Source organism: Thamnophis sirtalis, unplaced genomic scaffold (assembly GCF_051295495.1).
Source record: "Thamnophis sirtalis isolate CommonGarterSnake01/CBP01778 unplaced genomic scaffold, rThaSir2_p1.2 scaffold_8, whole genome shotgun sequence".
In the NCBI taxonomy this organism is placed as follows: domain Eukaryota; kingdom Metazoa; phylum Chordata; class Lepidosauria; order Squamata; family Natricidae; genus Thamnophis; species Thamnophis sirtalis.
The window spans coordinates 70,033,845-70,056,387 of NW_028261388.1; the positions used below are offsets into that span (position 1 = coordinate 70,033,845).

General features: G+C 40.4%; 1 protein-coding gene across 1 annotated transcript in view; it reads right to left on the reverse strand.

The window, feature by feature from the left end:
- The window catches only part of PSD2 (pleckstrin and Sec7 domain containing 2), a 106,308-nt gene that overhangs the window by 15,944 nt on the left and 67,821 nt on the right, over positions 1 to 22,543 (reverse strand). The window contains exons 8-10 of the mRNA XM_087721864.1: positions 8,273 to 8,362; positions 5,731 to 5,774; positions 3,094 to 3,284 (exon numbers count right to left, since the gene is read on the reverse strand). Of these exons, the coding sequence (XP_087577990.1) occupies positions 3,094 to 3,284; positions 5,731 to 5,774; positions 8,273 to 8,362 (325 nt within the window). The remainder of the gene's footprint in view (positions 1 to 3,093; positions 3,285 to 5,730; positions 5,775 to 8,272; positions 8,363 to 22,543) is intronic.

Sequence of the window (22,543 nt, forward strand, 5' to 3'; positions counted from 1 at the left end):
TGTTACTGATGAACTTTTTTCACACTTAACGACCGTTGTAGTATCCCCATGATCACATGATCAAAATTCAGATGCTTGGCATCTGGTTCACATTTATGACGGTTGCAATGTCATGGGGTCATGAGATTACATTTTACAAGCAAAGTCAATGGGGGAAGCCTGATTCACTTAACAACCATTTTACTAATTTAACAAATGCAACGATTCACTTAACAACTGTGGCAAGAAAATTTGTAAAAATTTGTAAAATGGGGCAAACTCACTTAACATATGTTTCACTTAGCAGCATAAATTTGGCTCAGTTGTGGTCGTAACCCGAGGACTACCTGTACATTTAAAATAAATAGGAGAAAATATGAAAGGAACACTTTTGAATGATCAAGCAAAAAATAGAATGAGAGGTCACTCTTGGACCATGCCAAAAACAGTGGTAGAGAGTCCATAATGGGATTAAAGAGAAAAAGTATGGATTAAGCTAGATATCACCCACTATTAAGGTATCCAAAAGACAATGCACAAAAAGAGTAAACAGCCTCTGAACTCTACAGCAGTTTCTGCATAGATAATGTAAATAAATAAATAAATACATGCATTTCCCTGCTTTCCCTTTAATTAATGGGAAATGGAGTTAACTGGGATTGTTTTAATCTGGAATTATCAACATTTCAAAGAATAACACACACGTTTATGTATTGCAGTGCGGGAAGTCCTAGAACAATGAAATATTTTGAGAAATATTTAAAAAGGCAGAAAATTGCATTTCCCTAAAGGAGAAGCATGCTCTTGGAAAGTAGCTTCCACCTGTCTTAATAGGCCCAGCAAGACTGGGCCAGCCTATCTACAAGACAAAAGACGTCCAACTGCAGGGTGATGGGATTAAGACATGACCCTCCAGGACATAATAGGATTAACCCATCTAGTAGCAGAGCTCACCACATGGCACAATCACCTTGGGATATTGCATCACCCAGTAAACTTCAACCAAACCTGGGACAACCTACAAAGTTAGCTATGACCTCTACAACAGCCATTAGAATACATGTTCTTCCACAGGAACAGGAAGTTCAAGTGCAAAGCCCAAGAGAAGGTATATATATACCCCTCCTTCTCAACCCTGTGTGGTCAGCTGCACCATGATCATGTGCTTGGTGGTTCTTTTCACCATTAACCTTTTTCCAATCAGCCTCCACGTTTCCAGTGTCTTTATCCCAGCTTAGAACTGAACCAGATGGATATTTCTTCCAACAGCAGTTATTTTCTATGTGAAATGAGTTCAAGACTTTCTGCTACAAATAATGGTGTGGAAAGTATTTTCCAAGGGCTTCGTCTTAGATTTCTTCAATGGGGTTCAAGAATTGCATGTTGGTAATGATTATGCTCTAAGATGATGTTTGCTTTAATCATAGTATGTTTCATAGTATGGGTTAGTCATTAACCATGACTTTCCACTGCACACTGAACTCATTTGAAACAAAACACATTAGTATAAATTAAGACCCTCGTCATTGGGTTACCTTTTGAAGCAACCTTTGAATTACAACTTGGGCTTATGAAACAGTTTTTAAAACAATCATAATCAAAGATTATTGATGCTGTGGTCGTACATTGATAATGGAAGTTATAACTATCAACAAACAAGAATAGTAACTATTTCATTGGTTGTGATTGGTTTAGTTTTGACTTAGAATCTTGTGTAAACCTAGTCATTGTAGCTCATGTAGCGGTTTGATGTCATGGCGAGATCGGACATGAGGAACAGGGCTCTGTGAATTTGCACCAAATCCTTCTTGTTGGAGAGTCCTCCAAGGGGCTAAAGTCATCCTGTAGGGGTGATGAAGAAAGAAGGGGCACCCTACATATGGTGGAGAGCAGTAGCTCTCCAGATGGACCCAGGGATTCCCTCCCATCCAACAACAAAAAGGAAAGGCAGTCATTATGGCTGCCATGAATCTGGGGCAGCAGAAGAAACAAAGAATGTGCTGGAGTGGTGTAGATGAACAGTGATTGGAACTCGGTGAGGTGATTGTTGTTGTTGTTTTTTTACCTAGAACTTAAACTCAAAGAAAATAAACCCAGCAAACGAGACTGTTGCATCAGGGGGAGATGAGTGGATTTCAAAAAGAAATGGTGTTGATGCTCCAAAGTACTTATGATATGTTGATAAAGAACCACAGGGAGAAAAAACACTTAATGTATGACATTGTGGGGAAATCAGAAAATGTTCAACAAGGGACAATGAATAAAGAGCATAAAACACAGGAAATAGAGGAGATAATAGAAAGTCCAGAGAAAAAGACAGAGCAGATAAAACAACAAATAAAAGAAGAAGATAAGAAGGAGAAGACAATAAAGACTTATGACGCAAATAACGGACAATATACTGTATATTAAGAGATCAAAAAAATGGAATTCGATAAAAAGAAAGATATTTTTGAAGAGAAGATAGGGGCTTGGGCAGATCCTCGGGAGGTATAGCAGCAAAAGATAGTAGAGATGGAAGAAATATTTGGGTTAAATAGGAAAGATGTAGACAAAGACCCAAGGGAGGAGTTTGGGAGGCAAGTCAAAAAACGAATAAGAATTGAAATACTAAAGCGGGCAAGAGATGATGGTTAGAATGGGAATGCTGTTTAATGAAGATTGAACATCTCTTCATTGAGAGCTAGAATAGAGGCAGAAATAAGATCAAGGGGGAATATTATTTTTATATACATATACATATACACACGTATGTATGTATGTATGTATGTATGTATGTATGTATGTATGTATGTATGTATGTATATAAATGTGATTAAAAGATGAATTTAATGTTAATGTGATATATGAAACTAGGATTTTTAAATCCTTTTGGTTTGAACTTAACAAAAAAAAAGGTAATTGAACCTGAAAGTTGCCATAGTAATATAAAATGAGGAGATGGAGATGATGCTTTCATATGTGCAAAGCTATGAAATAATTAATAACAGCCACAAAATTAATTAATGGTAAAGATTATTTAATCCATTTTTAGTTGCACTGACAGTTATAATAAATGCATCATAGACTCAAATTGTTATTTCATCACACCAATCTTGTCCCGTTAAGACTTACTTCTCTTCCCATCCATGTCAGCATGGGTTTTTCGAGTGAGGATGCCATGCTTGTAGGTTACAGCATTCTGGGCCTGGGGAGCATCCAGGAAAGGGTTACTGCCATCAACTATCCTTGTGATTTTCTTTGCACTGGCACCAAATTTATCATCCACCAATTCTGATAATGATTTCCTGAGTTCATCTTCATCACTTTGATGCAAGAAAAAAGAATAAAAAAATTTAACCGAAGCATAGAAATTTTGGGGGGAAATGCCACACAGTATTGAGAAAAGCAAAAAAGTCATCAGTAAGATTGTGGATGTTGATCAATCATCAATCATTCATCAATTTTGGGGATTAAAGTGTCCTTCTATTTTTGTGCATAAAATAATCTTGTTGCCATAAACATATATAACATCAAAGTTCCAATTCCCCCCCCCCCAAGTCTTTTAATATAGAAATATTCCACACTGCAGAATCAGAAAGTGGCCCATATGAAAATGAAGGGAATGGAGGTGATAATCTCAATTTGTCTAAATCCTGAAGTTCTAAAACAGAGGAAACTACATACCTTTTCCAGCTGTGTCACAGCTGATTTCAACTCTCCTCTTGTCCGCCATGATGAAAATGTAAAAAATGTAAAAAATGTAAAAAGAAAAAGGCAAGAGCTGCTGCCGCCAGAGCAGGAGGCGAGAGAACCACGTGCCTCCTTTGCATAAGGAATTTTTCGCCTTTTAACCCTTGCTTAACTCTGCTCAAGTGATCATAAAGATAGTCTAAAGGAGGCACGTGATTATCTCGCCTCCCCCTGCAGTTAAGCACTAAGCAGAGTCATCCACTGTGACTCTGGCAGCAACTACCTCTGCCTTTTTCCTTTTAATTTTTTTTTTCTTTTCATCATGACAGTGGTGAGGCCCAGCCTCCCCTGCCTGCACGTCCCTGGCAGGGACTACAGGTAGTCCTCAACGTATGACCACAACTGAACCAAAAATTTACGTTGCCAAGTGAGATATTTGTTAAGTTTGAGTTTTGCCCCATTTTATGACCTTTCTTGCCGCAGTTGTTAACTGTTGCAGTGGTTAAATTATTAACACAGTTGTATAAGTGAATCTGGCTTTCCCATTGACCTGTCTTGTCAGAAGATTGCAAAAGGTCATCCTATGACCCCAGAACACATCAAGTGTCATAAATATGAATCGGATGCCAAGCATCTGAATTTTGATCACGTGACTATGGGGATACTGCAATGGTCGCAAGTGTGAAAAACAGTCATAAGTCACTTTCTTCAGTGCTGTTGTAATTTTGAATGGTCACTAAACTGTTGTAAGTAAAGAACTATTTGTACATATTTTCCCAAACATATGTGAAATAGATTATTTAGTAAAACCAATATAAATTAGCAATAGCAATAGCAGTTAGACTTGTATACCGCTTCATAGGGCTTTCAGCATACAGAGTCAGCATATTGCCCCCAACAATCCGGGTCCTCATTTTACCCACCTCGGAAGGATGGAAGGCTGAGTCAACCTTGAGCCGGTGAGATTTGAACAGCCGAACTGCAGAACTACAGTCAGCTGAAGTAGCCTGCAGTGCTGCATTTAACCACTGTGCCACCTTGGCTCTATCTATTAATTTCAACAGTCATAAGTACTATGAAACAAAGAATAATATTGTTGAGATTTCCAGGACAAAAAAAATGATGATTGTCCCACACTAAATGGCTATGTGAGGGAACAAAGCTTTTCTTTTTCCTGCCTTTGTATTAAAATCCAAACTAAAATATTTTGAAATACTTTAGTTATTTTAGCTCTGCTTTGAGGTAATCATTACTAAGCCCTTGAATTTTTTTTCCTAAATTAACATTTAGTTTAGGTTAGTCTAAAAAGAATGCTGCTAAGATGTAGATGGCATTGAAAACAATACAGTAATCTGTGTTCCATTAAACAAGAACGTCTCTGCACCAAACTTAATTCTTGGTGACTGAATGGATACATCCATGTTGGGCTGAGGGCAATTACAGTGAAGAGATTTCGCCTTGCCTTTTGGGATATCACTTGATTTCCCAATTTAGCCTACAGCCTTAGGATTTCCTTGATGATTCCCAGGTACAACCCTCCTTCATTTTTCTCAGGTCAGCCAACGTTGGCTCTAATTTGTTATGTCTTGCAATAGATTAATTAAACAATTTCAACTCTTGACCATACACCTCAGTTACACAGTTGGTTACAAATACAAAACAATTGCAAACAGCAAATGAAATGATGCTTACAGTAAGTAATACAGTTGCAGTCATTATATTGAACGTAATACTACATTTAAAGTATTTTAAAAAGCAATTGGACTACTCCATTTATATTTTTCTGTTGTATTCTTTGGATTTTGAGAATTATAGATTTTAACAAGTCTGTTTAAATAATGCTTTGCTATCTTTCTGTTTATATAATATTAAGGAAAACTGTTCTAAAAATGAGCTCTCAAAACAGTACATATTTACTATTGAGAACAATGATTTTTACAAACTCCTAAAATTGTTTATCATTCATGTCGAGATGTGCATACTGTTTATATCTGGAACAAAATCCGTACAGCAATATCTTTGTAGGGGTTACAGTCACCAGACAATAATCTACCATATATATTTAAAACAATTACTTACATTGCCCATTCTAGTTTTTCATTTTTTATGGAGTTATACAGTGTCTGAAACAAGAACATAATATTATCATAATATTTCTGAATATCTATTAATTATTATTACATTTTCTGATGGGAAAATATTTTACAGTTATCTTAATGTATGGTATTACAGATAAAATTTGCACTTGCTCAGCATTCTGTGTACAAAAACTAGAGATTTAGCTTCAGCACTGAAGGCATAGGACAGTATCTTTCATTTTCCAGGGACAATAAGCCAGATCAGTTTAGTTTAGAACAAGATACGCAGTAGACATTTGTTCTTGAATACCCTTAAGCTGCATCCTTTGTTTAATGGCCAACCCTATATCGAAAAATAGATTTGAAGAGCTTGTTTATTTATTTTGTAACCATTATCCAGTGTATACAAGCAATGAATAATCAAGACATAATAAATGCTTTGGTTTTCTGCTAGCATTTTTAGAACTAACTTACTGTTTTATCTTCATAGCTCTGGTTTTAAGAAGATTGTAACTGAAACAAAATTATTCAATAATAATGGTCTAATTTAAGTGAGATATTTTTGTGAAGAGCCAATTCTATAAGATAGCTAGCTGTTTGATATAAATCTATATTAATCATGTTAACAGTGGCACAGACTACATGACCATTCCGCATTGCTTCTTGGATATTACTTCTTGTAAAACCTGTTGTTTTTTTTACTGTGAAAAGGATAAAGGAGTAAACATCTGTTTGGAAAACCCGTATAGCAATAGCACTTAGACTTATAGACCGCTTCACAGTACTTTTCAGCCCTCTCTGAGGGGTTTCTAGTGGTTTCCCCCAACAATCTGGGTCCCCATTTTACTGACCTTGGAAAGATAGAAGGCTGAGTCAATCTTGAGCCAGTGAGAATCGAACTACTGGCAGCTGGCAGTCAGCAGAATTAGTACTGCAGAACTGCACCCTAACCACTGTGCCACCGTGGCTCTTATACCACTCCATTACATTTTACAGCCTTCTCTGAGCAGTTTATAGAGTCAGCATATTGCCCCCAACAACCTGGATCCTCATTTTAGTGACCTTGGAAAGATGGAAGGCTGAATCAACCCTGAGCCAGTAAGGACTGAACTCCTGGCTATAGGCCATTACATGACAAAGTGCAGATAGACATTAGAATGTAATTGGAGGACATAGATATTTGGCAATTGCATCATATTCTGATACTTTATGTTATCTCTACTTTCCTTTCCAAGTTTGTACTACTTCAGAAGGTAATAGAAGATGCATCAGTTTGAATGGGAGCAGTTTCCTACTTACACAAAATAAGTGCTTTAAATAAAAACTTTGTAGCACCCTTAAATCTTTTCGGGTGACTTTCAAGAGACATAAGGCTTTAACATGAAAGAAGTCTGAATTTAGTACTTTCTATAATTGTAAGGCAAAGTAGTATAACACTTTTTCTGATGATTTGCATTGAGCTTCATCAATCTTTTTTTTTTGGAAAATTTTATTAATTTCATATATACATTCACAATTATATGATCTCATAACTGTTATTAATAATATGTATTTATAACAATTTTTCCCCTACAGTTGACAATATACTTGAGATTACTTTCTCACCATCCCATAACTCCATCTTATCTTACAACATTCCTACTTCTTCTTCCTTCCTTCCCTCCTTTCTTCTCTCCTACTCTCCTTCCTTCCCCTTTCCCTCCCCCCTTTCTTCTCTCCTTCCCTCCTCCTTCCCTGCTTCCTTCCCTCCTTTCTTCTCTCCTCCTCTCCTTCCTTTCCCCCTTCCTTTCCTCCTACCTTTCCCCCTTCCTTCTCTCCTACATTCCTTCCTTCCTTCCCTCCTTTCTTCTCTCCTTCTCTCCTTCCTTCCCTCCTTCCTTCCCTCCCTCCTTCCTTCCCCCCTTTCTTCTCTTTCTTCTCTCCTTCCTTCCTTCCTCCTCTCCTTTCCCGTCTCTCCTTCCCCTTCCTCCCCTTTACCCTTCATCAATCTGATGGCCTCTAGATGTCTTGACCTATAATTTCCATAATCTCCAAGCATCATGTCCATTAATTATGTAAACACAATGATATGGATTATAGTCCAAGACAAAGGGTGACAAAGACTGATATGGACAATATCTTAAGAATGAAAATGAGAATTTGCAGGCGCAGCAAGTAAGCAGTGGTAGCTTATCATCCACTACTGTATGTGAATTCTGATACTTTATGTTATCTCTATTTTCCTTTCCAAGTTTGCCGAGGTGGCGCAGTGGTTAAATGCAGCACTGCAGGTTACTTCAGCTGACTGCAGTTCTGCAGTTCGGCTGTTCAAATCTCACCGGCTCAGGGTTGACTCAGCCTTCCATCCTTCCGAGGTGGGTAAAATGAGGACCCGGATTGTTGTTGGGGGCAATATGCTGACTCTGTAAACCGCTTAGAGAGGGCTGAAAGCCCTATGAAGCGGTATATAAGTCTAACTGCTATTGCTATTGCTAATAGGGTCTTGGTTTCAGGCACCTGGCCTTTTATCAACCATAATGACTCATTTTGGGGCACAGCATTACCTTTAACAGATCCTTTGCAAAATCTTTCCCATCATTTAGTCCATCCAGATTTGCTGTAAACTGTTGGCAGGACATCTTTTTCCCAATATTCTATAATGCAGAAGAGCAGATCACTGGACACCTTTTTTTCAAAAAACCATAATGTTTTAAATACTATATAAAATATACGAATATTCAGATAAATGAAGCAAATGTTTCCTATATAGCAGTGGTTCCCAAACGTGGCAACTTTTAAGACTTGTGGACTTCAACTCCCAGAATTCTCCAGCCAGCTGCTGGCTGGAGAATTCTGGGAGTTGAAGTCCACAAGTCTTAAAAGTTGCCACGTTTGGGAACCACTGCTATATAGCAATATTTATCTAGAGATCAGGTCCAAAGTGCAGCAGAATGAAAAAGAAAGAAAAATAATAAAGAGTCATTTTATAAGCAGCCATCTTTTTGCACGTGAACATGAAGTGAACTAAAAGATTCTTGTCTGGATTCCATTTCTGAAAACTTCCCAGAGAAATGAGGAAAAGGATTCCTTACTGCCATCTCACTGGCCTCTTTCATTAAAATCAGTTTAAAAAGCCCTTTTCACCTAGTACTGCATCACGGGACTCCAAAATGCTTAACTGATAAACTATCAAAACCAGAAGCTTACCTGGAGGTAGAGAGGAAATGGTCTAAGCCATTTCAAACAGTTGTAATCCCTGTTCACATATTGCTGAAATGTTCCTATAACATATCTAGTATATTTCCTTATGCTAGATATGTTAAAAATATTTTATATTAGGACTTAAAAAATATTCAGATAAGGGAATACCTTTAAACAAATTAATTTAACAAATAGAAAATTACCCGATACAGCTTTCTAATGATTTTGATTATTAAAACATTCGTATGTATGCACAGAAACTGCATTTTTCATTGATACAGAAATCTGAATTGTATTGATCTGACATAGTGATTCAGTTGAGATATATAAATTGGATCAATTTTCTAAATAATTCAAACAACTGACTGATTAGCTGAATTTTCATACAACCATAATTCATAGATTAGTGCAGAGTATAGATATATCACTGGCATGGCATTTAAGGATACAACATCCCACGCATGTAATCAGAAGCTGAGGGTGTTGCTGGGTGTGACACCGGAACAATCATGGGATCCCTAATCTTAGGAGGCAGTTGTGGCTTGTTAAATCTGAGCAAACGCCAGAGGCAGCCTCCAGTAAACATTGTGGTACATATTGAAATGGGGTGCTATGTGCAAAACTACTAGACCTCACTTAATGATGGTAATTAGGATCAGAATTCCCAACACTCAAACAAGGTGGTTATAAAGTGTGATGACACACAATCTCCATCCCTTAATGATGGCAATCCCAGCAGTCCTGGTTACTATCAATAAGCCAGGATTGCAGGCTCTTAAGTGAGAACTTCATGTGGCTGGGATTTGCCATTTTTGTATTTTTTTTTGCATTTATTGCACATTTATAGGCTGCCCTTTTCCCTGAGGGGACTCAGGGCGGCTTACAATCAAAGGGGAAAGGGAGTGTAGGACAAATACAAAAAGAGGTGTGAACAAAGGTAAATTAAACAGTAAAACACAACATTCACTCAACATTCGGGAGGGGCGAAAGTAGACTTATCCTCAGGCCTGACGGGTTAGCCAGTTCTTGAGGGCTGTGCGGAAGGCCTGGACGGTGGTGAGGGTACGAATCTCCACGGGGAGATTGTTCCATAGCGTCGGAGCCGCAACAGAGAAGGCTCTCCTCCTTTGTTGCTGCCTTCCAACAAAGTCAATGGCAACTTACTAGGAGCTGGCAAGCAGGTGACTGCTGTGGAGTGCAGCCAGGTGGGAAGATGTTGCGGTGCAAGTACAGGTTAGGGGGATAGGTGGCATGGTGCAGCGTGACTGGGAGCAAGTGGGAAGGGGTGCTGCGGCATGAATGTGGCTGGGCAGGCAAAAGGCATGTGCTTTGGCTTGGCATGAGCAGGGCCAGGAAGGGGACCATGTGCTATGGAGTACAAGTTCCTATGGGGAGGGATGCTGCAGGCAGATACACGCTATGGAATTTCAGATCCCAGGATTTTGTGCTCGATAGCAGGGCTCCACAAGAGAAAAAGGGGCAGTAATTTATAGGCGTGACACAAAACCTTCCCTACTGGCTTTGACTTGGCTTGGAAAGCCAGCAAGGAAGGTTGCAAATGGCTATCATGCGACTGAGACACTATAACCATTATGAATGCAAAATGATTGCAAAGTGCCCAAATCATGATTATGTGGCCATTGGGGTGCTGCAGCCACTGTTCGGCACTGTGAATGGGTTGGTCTGAATGATTAACCCAAGGACTACATATATTACAGTTTGTGGTGCTTATTCCTTAAGAACCGTGCTGAATAAGTATCTTATGCTGAAATAACTAACGGGGAAAATACAGACTGGAAACAAGGAATGTAGCCCAGAATAATACTTTTTTTATGGTCATGAGAACATCCCAGGATTTCAGGTATTGCACTTTGTTCCTTCTTTTCTTCATATTGTTTTATCCACTTGTTATTTACACAGCTATAGCAAAATGTATGTTATCATGCAGATAATAAGGAAAACGTTCAATTGTTGCCTGCCTGCCTTCTAGGTTTCTGACGAAATTTACAGACCTGTAAACTCCCAAATTGTTTCACCAGATGGCAGCACTGTTCTACCTTTGTCTGTGCTTGGAAGTGATGCAGGGTGAGTTCATAACTGAATGTCAGACCACCAGAGAATCTGAGGCCTGTAAGGTAGACTGGGAAATTGAAAAACATACAGGACAGCAGTAACAACACACCACTGCTGTGCTGCTGCAATGTAAACTGCATGGATTTGCAGGAGGTAAATTTGACCAGTTGGTGTCTTCACCTTCTTCATTTAAGCTCCATATATAAGGTGATCTCAGTCAGGAATTAACAGTTCCGTGCACAGAACACGCCATTCATGGAATGTCTGTTTTCAGACAATCGATGCATGGAGTGAAATTTGCAAGCTTTGCTTCATCAGAATCCAGAACAGGGCAGGTACTTTGATGTTGTTTATTTGATGTTTATTTTATTTATATGCTGCCCTTTTCCCCCGAAGGGGACTCAGGGCAGCTCACAACTCAACTAAGGGAGGGGGATACAGACAAAAAAATTAAAACAACACGCAACAATACATAATTTAAAACACACAGAATCTGAAAAACCTGATAGGAAGTTGTGGCATTAGAAGCAATATTTGTAAAATTATCTTACCTTGGGGTTCACTGGTTTGTGTGTGAGTGTCCTTTCTCAACTTTTTAAAATAATTTAGGTGCACATACAAGCACTTGTTGCTTTAAGCAGCACATTGCTTTTGCACTTCCATATTGCAGCTTCTTGTGACCAAACAGTGGTGCATTGCCAGATGTGGTCAACATTGGAAGAAGCTGTAAGATGAAAAGAATGTCTGCGCTATTTCAGACAAATAGGTGAGTATGCACAGGATTCTTTTTTAAACTTAACAAAAAGACCCACCACTTGGTTACCTCCAAGGTAAGATACCCCTTCCCCTCTTTAGGGCTCTTATAGAAATATATTTATATCCTGTGAAAGAGAAGGAAATACTAATGTAAATTTTACAGGTATGTGGTGAAGGATTGAGTCCTTCACCACATACCTGTAAAGCAGCATATGAAGAGATATACTTTCATTTTTATAGCCTCAATGTCAAGACCGATTCACACTTTCACTTACATTTCTTCTTCACTCTCAGCTTGATAACAATAGAGTGTGTGTGTGTTTGGAATGCAAGAGAGAGAGAATAGTATTCAAGTATCCATTGGCATCATGGGACATTGCTGGCATCCCAAGGAAACACTGAGCAGATGCCCCGGCATTGCAGACCCATAGAAGATGCATAACAAAATGAACATGTGTGATTGGTGGATACTTTGGACTACAAGCCCTGAGCCAGCCGAAGCCAAGAAAACTACCTGCAAAGCCAAAAGAGAAAACGTGGGCAGCTCAAAAGCTCATCGAGGTGTCTCCCCAATCCAGTGAGGGGGAAGATGACCCAATGGTAAGTGGCCCCATTATCTGCTTAATGACCCAGGTAGATATTTGGCGCCCTCCTGGGGAGTAAGCTCCCCCCCCCTCATGGCCTTATTGGTTTCTGGTTGCACTCAGTGCCTAATTAGCATCCAGACAGCGGAGAAGATAGGACTGAAGTGGTTAAGATAGTCCATGGGGTTTTCTCAGTTAGATGGTTCTCTTACAGGATGGCAGCAACCTGCCTAATGGAGTCAGTGAGCCTCAGAGTTGGGATCCATGTAGACACTATTTGTTTTATTGTGGCTTCTGGAATGACTGAGACCATGGTTGAGGAAATGGGACCTGTCAGTAGATTGGGACAGCAATAAATGGTGAACGAGAAAGAAAGCAGCTCGTTGGCAGGAACCAGCAAAGCGCCAAAAGCCAGCCATGAGCCTATAGTTAGGAAAGTGAAAGCAGAGTCAGAGAATACGCTAATGAGAAGCAAGGACTAAAAGCTGCTCATTCTGAATGAATACCACAACCTAGAAGAGATGTTCAGCGAGAGGGAATTGGATGCCCCATCACCCTACAGACTGTGCTATTAAAATCTTGCCCGGAGCAAAATTGCCCAAGTTGAAGATATACTCCATGATGCCGAGGGAGATGAAAGAACTTCAGGGGTTTATAGACAGGAACTTAGCCAGCGGATTTATCCAGCCATTGAAATCAAAGATGGCTGCCCCTGTGCAGAAGGAAAAGGAAAATGGGTCTCTTAAGCTGTATGTGGACCGCCATGGGTTGAATTGTATCTGCAAAAATATGGAAAATGTGTATTTTCTCTCCCTCATGAGGGACATGCTGGGCTACCTATCCAAAGGGAAAATTTTCACTAAACTGATCTTAAGATAAATATACTACCGAGTGAGGATTAAGGGGGGGGGGATGAGTGGAAGACTGTGTTTAACTGTCCTTTGGGTTGCTACCATTTTGGGGTGATGCCATTTGGGCTAAAAGAGGCACCAGTGATACTCATGCAATTGATAAACAAAGTCCTGCACAAATGCCTGTATAAAGGGGTGCTGGGGTACCTAAATGACATTCTAATTTATACTGAAACCACGGAAGAGCACGTAAGGATACTGAGGGCAGTACTTGAGAAGCTAAAAAGAGTTGTATGCCAAGCTATCCAAGTGTGACTTTCACAAGACCAGCCTAGACTAACTGGGTAGTACATTTCTAAGGATGGGATGGAAATGCATTCGAGGTATGGACAGACCACAAGAACCTGGAGGCATTGAAGACCCCAAGGAAGCTATCCCCTAAGCAGGCCTGGTGTGCTTGGTATTTTAAATGCTTCATTTTCACCCTTCACTATTTACCGGGGGGGGGGGGGTGTATTTTAGCAGATACCCTCTCTCAGATGCCCCAGTACAGGAGTATCTGAGAGGAAGTAGTTATACCATTCAGGCAGCTTGCAGCACCAGTGCTCGCATGGCAGCAGAGAACAGTCTCCCCACAGCCAGCTGGGGACTTGGCGATGCAACTGCTGAAAGATGACTTTGGGGGCAGGTGAATAGTTCCAGAGACATAAAGATGACCTGATGACAGGGTGGAGGGCTTGGTGTGGAAGAGGAGTAAATTGTATGTCCTAGCCAGCCAGAGAAACTTGGTCCTGCAGAGAAGCCCATAACACAAAACCCACAGGGCATTTTGGGTTTGTGAAGGCGCTTCACCTGGTAAAAAGTTTTGATGGCCTATGTGGCTACTTGTCCTTATGTGCCTTCATGAAATGCTTACCTGGGAAACCTCCAGCCTTGCTACAATTGGTAGCCAACCCACCTAACCCATGGGAAGAGATATACATGGATGTTATCATGCCGTTGCCTGAGAGTGCTGGGAACACAGTAATTTAAACTGTCATCGACCTGTTCTCGAAGCAAGCACACACTCTGCCATTCAGCTGCCATGCCCCCCATGCCAGAAACCACTTTCCTCCATGACTGAAGCTGTGAGCCTCTGCCATTTGGCTGCCACGCTCATGCCAGAAACTACTTTCCCCCGTGCCTGAAGCCATGTGCCATTGCCATTAAGCTGTCATGTCCCATCCCAGAAGCCGCTTTCCCCTGCACCAGAGGTCATGAACCTCTGCCATTTGGCTGCCATGCCAGAAGTTGCCTTTCCCACATTGCTGAAGCTGTGCCCCACCACTGTTTGGCTGCTGCACCTCCCCCATTGCCCCACAGCCCCTGTGATTGCCTATTGGCCATCACACACTGGCAGGCAGTACCGTGGTGGTTAATTGTCCTGTGCGTCCAAAGGCCTGAGACAAAAGGTGTATTGGCGAATGGGCCAGGCTGAATAGTGTGGGGCAGAGGGCTGCAGTCCATTGGCCAGGGTGAATAGCTGGAGGCAGAGGAAATCTGGCTGTAAATGGGCTGAGGCAGGAGATTGGAGGCAAAGGAGGAGCGGCCAAGGGTGGGAGCCTGAAGATCCTAAACCTGGATGCAGTTCATGTCAAAATTTTGGTGGGAGTATTTGAAAACAATAGGCTCATCCCAGGGACTTAGCTCTGCCTATTATCCTAGTACCAATGGAGCTACTGAACATATTAATTCAGTGGGAGCCAGTGGTGAAATCTAGTTTTTTTTGCCACTGGTTCTGTGGGCGTGACTTGGTGGATGGGGGGGGGGGTCATGTGACTGGGTGGCTGTGGCCAACTTTTTTTCACTTTTTAAAGCATTTTTTTCCTGCCGGTTTGGGCGAATAGGCAGGAAAGAAATGCTTTAAAAAGTGGGGGGGGAAAAGGGTTCCAAGTATTGCACAGCTCACAGCTGAGCAGTGCGATCCTCGGAAGCTTTTTTTTTTTTTCTACCAGTTTGCAGAACCAAAGACAATTGTCCCGACTGGTTCAGCCAAACTGGGAGAATTTCACCCCGATGCTGTTATGTAAATTATCAGCAAACTAATTGGACTGAACTGCCTTTTGCAGAGGTGGCATATCATAACTCAGTGCACAGAAGCACAGGTTTTACACCTTTTGAGGTGGCTACAGAACTGAGTTCATGCTCATGCCAGAGCTATCATGGGGAACCCCATCCTTAGTGTCATTAGTCAAGTAAATGGCTAGTTTGAAAGCCAAGTGGGATACCGTGTGTGAGGTATTGAATAAGACTAGGGAGTCAAAAAAAGGCAAGCAAATTGGAAAAGAGTCCCCACCCCCCCACCCCAGGAGGAATTGGAAAAAATTAGATCTCAAATATATAGGGCTTTTCCAAATCATCTGGATTTTAAATCCGGTGGCAATGGAGTTGTGATTGCCAAAAAGCCTTAGGTGGGTTTAGCCAGTATTTCATTGCAGTCTTTTAAAACCATTTTGATACTCTGGATTGAGACCAGTCAGAGAACCTCCTCCTCCTCCTATCCTAATTAGAGATAAAAAAATAATTGCTTACAGATACCACAAGGGAAAACTACAATATCTAGTGTTGTGGAAAGGCTACCCGTTAGTAAATGCTGAGTGAGTGGCTGCTCCAGATGTTAGGGCAGCTAGGTTAGTTAAGAATAGTTTCACAATAAATACCCTCAATGGCTCCAATAGGAATTGCAGTGGTAGGTGCTTATTAAATAATAATGTATATATGTTTACTATTGTTTCAGGTCTACCCTTCTTCTGGGAAGTCAACATGTCAAGACTGTTTCAGACTTTCACCTACACTACTTCACTCGCAGCCTGACAATAACAGGGAGGGGGCTGGTTGGAATGCAAGGGAAGGATAATGATATTCAATCATCCATCAGCACCGTGAGACATTGCTGGCATCCCAAGGACAGAGCAAGCAGATGCCCCAGTGTTGCAGACTGTTTCCCATAACAAAATGAACATGTGTGATTGGTGGACATTTTGGACTGTGGGTGGCTCGTAGGAAAAAGGGAAAATTAACTACACTTGCTTTTGTGTGGTAAAACCCAGAGCTGGTTTTGCTTCTTCTGTGTCAATGTGGTTTATTTAGTACAGTTTATGCTTTTGATAAAAATAATGTTCAAAGAGGTTTTTTTCCTGGATTTGCAACCTGGACAGTTGACACACAGAACTGTAAAAACAATATCAATAATAGTTAAAAGAAGAAAACAATTGCGGAACTGTAAACAGTGTTGTATAAAGTCATTCCCACAATCAATTTCCATTTTTACTCCTGGAACTTTACTCACAAACATTAGGATAAAGCTTTTATAAAAATATGAAACCTGGTAGATTGTTGGCAGGATTTTGAATTCTTCATTTTTAAAATCTGATTTTAACAGAAATGTTCCTTACAACAAATTGTGAATTTGTTAAGAAATATGATTAAATTTACAGCATTGGCAACATCTTCAATGGGAACACCTATGTTAAAATTCAAGTAGGCTTGAATTTTCAAAGGTTTTTGAAAACTACGTTCACAAGGAACATCTTCTGCACTCCAAAACAAGAGAGATTGGGGCTTGAACTTTAAAAATATATATATATTTTTCGGTATTCAAGAAATCCTATGGTGTCCCTACTCAGTTATCTCCAGAAAAATAACCCTTTCTTCATAAGGTTCAGTTTCTAGTTCCAAGGTACTGTTTCTCACCCTATTTTGAACTGTTCTCCAAATCCTCTGTAAAATGTGGTGCCCAGCCCTTGAGCAGGATTGGAAGAATAAAGCTGCCTAATAAACATGTGCCACTTTTGACCTAGGTGGTTGCCCAATAAAAATATATTCAATAAAACAAAGAAGTAAAGTTAACCCATTAAGTTTAGATTAGCTCTGGTTCATATGAAGTTTGCAGTCAGTAATAAGGGCTCCATCATATGGTGTGTGTGTGAGTGTGAGTATGTGTGTGTGTGTATGCCTACGATTCAATGTTGACTTCTCGCAACTGCAGTTTTCTTGGCAAGATTTTGGAAGTGGCTTGCCATTGCTTCCTTCTTAAGACTGAGAGTCACTGGCCCAATGGAATAGATGGGATTAGAACTCAGTTTCCCAGTTTCTAGCGTGGTACCTTAACCATTACATCAAACTAGCTATCTAAGGTCTGCATTACCAAGTCAGGCATCCCAATTACTTCAGGTGACAAGTCTAATTGGCATCAATTTGTTTCAAATCCTTGCAGTTCTGAGTCAACAACTTTCAAAGTTGTTCTTAATCTTCCTGCAAGACTCAGATTCATCTTATTCTACAGTGCTATTTTTCTTTCTGAAAATTCAAGAGTCTCTTCCATAAAGTTTTGAAAACTTTTTCTGGGTTCTGCTGTTACTCCTATTTCCTGAGCTTGCTTCTTCCTTGGAGAGACCTGTCTGTTATATTGTAATAAATCTTTACTCTTTCTTATTTGAAATATGACCATTCACAGCTGCAATGATCCTCTTCTTCAGAATTTGCTGGAAGTTTCCACTTGCTGCAAGATACTGCATACTCTATTGCAGTGGCCTCCAACCTTGGCAACTTTAAGACTTGTGGACTTCAACTTCCAGAGTTCCTCAGCCAGCTTTGGCTGACTGAGAACTCTGGGAGTTGAAGTCTACAGGTCTTAAAGTTGCCAAGGTTGGAGACCACTGCTCTATTGTATTCAAGCAAGAACCCATTGTAGATCACAACTGCAGAACCACATCACTTTCTCTTTTGTTTTAGGTGTACTTGTTTTAGATTTCCCCAATATACAAACCTTGATTTTAGTGACCTTATTAGGTGTATGCATCAGTGACGTGCAGTGAGGTTTATGGCTGGTGAGGCAGCTATTTTTTTAGACTTGTGGACTTCAACTCCCAGAATTCCACAGCCAGGCATGCTCAGTTCTGATTTAAAGCGACAGCATTTGTTTTTTCCTTTGCTAAATAAGTTTCCTTTTCTTTTTCTTCTCCCTTCCCCTCATTCCACCCTCTCTCCCTCCCTCCCGTTCTCTCAAACACACATACACGGTTGGATTGGACTACCTCTCCTACCCCCTTCCCTCTCTCACTCACTCTCAAACAAACACACACACACACACACACAAAAGTTGGATTGCATATCTTTTCCAGTGGCTTGAAAGCAATTCCTCTGCCATATCCCCCATTCCCCTGCTGCCTTCCCCAAACACCTCCACCATTGCAAATGCAGCCTGCTGTCTGGGTGGGAAATGCCTGGAACGCAATAAAGCCCACCCATTCACCTCCTGCTGGCAGGCTGGGGTGAGAGGAGAGGCAGAGAAGCCGGAGGGGAGCCGATCTGAACCTTCCAAAAGAAAGAGGCTGGGGGAAAGCGTCTGTGCTACAGCATGGCTCTTTGCCTGGCTTCCGTGGATGACTCTGCTTAACTGTTAAAAAAAAGCCTCTAAAAAGCGCCCTCTACTGTGAGGCAGGAGAACTGCGTGCCTCCCCTACATCAGGAATTTTTAGGCTTTTAACCCTTGCTTAACTTAAGGGTTAAAAATCTAAAAATTCCTGACATAGGAGAGGCACGCAGTTCTCCTGCGTAGTAGTAGAGGGCGCTTTTTAAAGGCTTTTTTAAGCAGTTAAGCAGAGTAATCCACGGTGAGGCAGGCTCAGGCAGCAACTAGCTCAGCCTGACCTCAGCTCTCGCCTTTTTTCTTTTACATTTTTTCTCTTTTCATGATGACAATGGTGAGGCTCTGCCTCCCCTGACTGCATGTCACTGGTGTGCATCCAATTTCCACTCAAGTTTCAGTACCCGAAGATATGCACATTATAATCCATGTCATATGAGATGTAACATTTCATTCTCCTTTCTGTTGTAGAAGTATATATAGCACAAACCATTCAACTTTAGCCTCAAAATAATATCTATACTTTCATGCCCTGTAGTAAAAAAAACCCCACTTATTTCCACCCTGAAATCTATAAAACCCAAAGGAGAGTCGTAAAGACCTAAAGAGTTGTTTCTAAAGGCCCATGACATGATGTGACTCCATTAGTAGATTTTATTTCTTTATTATTAATTATCATGAATCTTCTTATAACAGTCCCCACTTCCCCATTTCCCTACCCTGGTTATTTCTATTCTTATTTTTAATTTATATATTTAAACTCCTGTAAGCAGCTCAAAATCAGATATGAGTGGGTGGCCACAGCAATCAAAATTTATACATATCTGCTGCGGCCCAGCAGGAGCCATTGGAGCTGCCACCAACTCTGACAGCGAGGGGCCCTATGAGTCGGCCCTGGAGGATGTGGAGGACCCTGGACAGGGTTCTGACTCCAAGCAGGGCGCAGAGAGACTGGTTGGCCACCAGGTGGCACCTGAGCCTTGGATCAGCGGGGAGGAGACAAGGGAGAGTGATCCAGAAACCAACAGTGAGTTGTTCCGGGATGCATGCCGTCAAAGACCTACTCAACATCAAGAACAACTACATAATTACAGGAGGTAAATATGCTCAGCTGATGGTCATTACGCTCCTCTCCAGACTATAAAACAGACTGCTTGTGCCATGCCCTTTTTGCAGCAGTCAATGCTTTGACTAAAGAGAAACAAACTTGGCAGGCTGGATTGCTGCCAGAGTTTGTCTGAATTGCTGCCAAGGTTTGTCGGCCTTGCTGCCAAGGTCCTTATCTGTTTGTTTACCTGGCTTTCAGCCACCAAGAGTCTGGTCTTGTTATTAAAGGACATTCTCATTAAGCGTGTCTCAGCTTTCGTTACTGGACGGAGGACGGGGTCAGAACACATAGCCTTAGACTTAAAGAGCCTTAGACTTTCAGATCAGTTCTGGGCTGAGGGACTCATCCAAGCAGACAGTCAACAAGTACATTCACTGGATAGAGATGCCCCCTAGGGAATGTATGCCTGATGCATCTCTTCAACCTCTAGAGTTCCCTTTGAATTCCATTTCTTAAAATAATAGGTGAGGAAGAAATTCAATCACTGCACACACTGGGAACTGGGCAACTGCAGAATACAGGTCAAGGTGATTCTGCTGAAATTGCTTTGCTCTGTGATAAAGGACGCACCATCTGTAACAGATTCATTTGCATGAGATTGGTAAATTAAATGTACAAAATCTCAAAGAAAAAAAGATAACAAAATCAAATGCAAAACAACATTTGGTGTTGGGGGAGCTAGCCAGAAAGCAGCCAATATTATTTTTTTCACTACTATCTGCTGACACTGGATTAATAACACACGGGAGATCTATAATATAGGGGATTGTTATACATTTATAGTGTGTTTACATATTCTAATCAGAACTTTGGAAAATAAGTTGTATAAGGAAGGCACTGAAAATATTTTGTACGTTAAAAATGTAAATATCAACATAACCCTATGTGAGGAATTTCAAAGATGTTTGATAAAAGGATGTATTTTGATTTAGAAGAAAATGGTGTTACTCAGGCATTTGAGTCGTACGTTTCAATCGGGCTTGAACCTAACAAGCAAGCAATTAGATTAGAAAAAGTATAAACTATGCGTATTATTTCAGCTCTCTAAGAAGTAAATTTTAATTTTCCTCCCTTTAGCTAGCTGGCTAGCCAGCTTGTAGGTTTGATGTATTTGTTTATACGGCTGTTGACTCCAGAAGATTATGCAGAACAAAGCCCCCCCCCCAAAAAAAAACCAATGAAAGAACAATAGCAGAATAGTAGTGCCTAAGAATAAACCTAACTCAGACCACAAAAACATAGAGAATCACATCAATGGGTTCACCCCATTCCTGGGAGAACATCCAGGTCTTCAAACTCTAATGAAAGGTCTTCTATATATTTCTAATAAATATAGTTAGCTATTTCTTTATAAGACTTGGTATATAAATCTACCTTTGGTTGCATTATGATGTTATGCCACGTCTGTAATCTTTTGATACTTTTTAAAAACTTTTCCTAATAGCTAAGATATTTATATTTTAGCAAAAAGACAGGAAGATACTTTTTGACTCAGAATACAGGTAGCCCTCCACTTATGACCACAATTAAGCCCAAAATGTAAGTTGCTAAGTGAGAAATTTGTTAAGTGAATTTTGCCCCATTTTATGACTTTTCTTGCCACATTTGTTAAGGGAATCACTGCATATTTAATTAGTAACCCTGTTGTTAAGTGAATGGTTTCCCCATTGACTTTGCTTATCAGAAGGTTGCAAAAGATGTTCACATGATTCTGGGACACTGCAACCATCATAAATTTAAGACAGTTGTCAAGCATCCAAATGTAAATCATGTGATCATGGGGATGCTGCAATGGTCATAAGTGTGAAAAATGGACATGAGTCACTTTTTTCAGTGCCATTTGAAGGTCAAACAGTCACTAAGCAAACTGTTGTAAGTTGAGTAAGTTGTATTTTAAAGATAAAACATTCTAAGAAGTTTCCTGGGAATCTTGTTCAGAACTGTATTGCAGCAGTCTCCCCCCCCCTCTCTCTCTCACACACACACAGACACACACACACACCAGACACAGACACACACTAAAGCTTTTGGTCCACATGTATGTTAAATAGCATTATGACAATATATTAAATAACATCACCTATTAATTACTATGATAATTTAATTAATGAGCTATAAATTACAGGTAGCCTCTTGACTTACAACAGTTTGTTTAGTGATCGTTCAAAGTTACAAAAGAAAGTTGAGATCCAGAACAACAGAATGTTCTCATGTACAGCAGATAAGGCAACAAGACACCATGGGGAAAAAAACCTAAGAGGTGTGAGAAAAGTTTGGCTCTGGCCAAACTTGGATAGAAAGCATAAAAATGTACACAAATAATAAATGTGTCTATCTGGATACATTTCAATCTGTTTTCAGTCTTTGGTAAGGCATTGGAAACAACACTGATTATACTTTCCAGTAATTTTAGACAGGCAAAGAAAGGAGGGAAGATGCCTTCATGGATTCCTTGATTTCCCATTGTCCTTCAATATCATTGAACATTATATCGTTTGGGGCCACCCCTTCAAAATTAGTTCTTCCTAATGCAGAAATAGCAAACTATGGCTCCTTTATGACTTGTGGACTTCAACTCCCAGAATTCCTGAGTCAGCATGGCTGCTTCAAGAATTCTGGGAGTTGAAGTCCACAAGTCATAAAAGGGCCACAATCCCTTAGCCCTGTCCTATAGGGACAGTTGCAGAAGGGCAGAGAGATCGGATCCTGTATTCCTCATTACACTTTCCCTGTTCCTGTTTAACATCTGCTTGGGTGAGCTCATCCATCAACCTGGGAGTAAGGTCATTAGTATGCTGCTGGTTATAATTTGACAGTGAGTCAATCAAATGGTATCATTAAAATGCTGTTTGGGT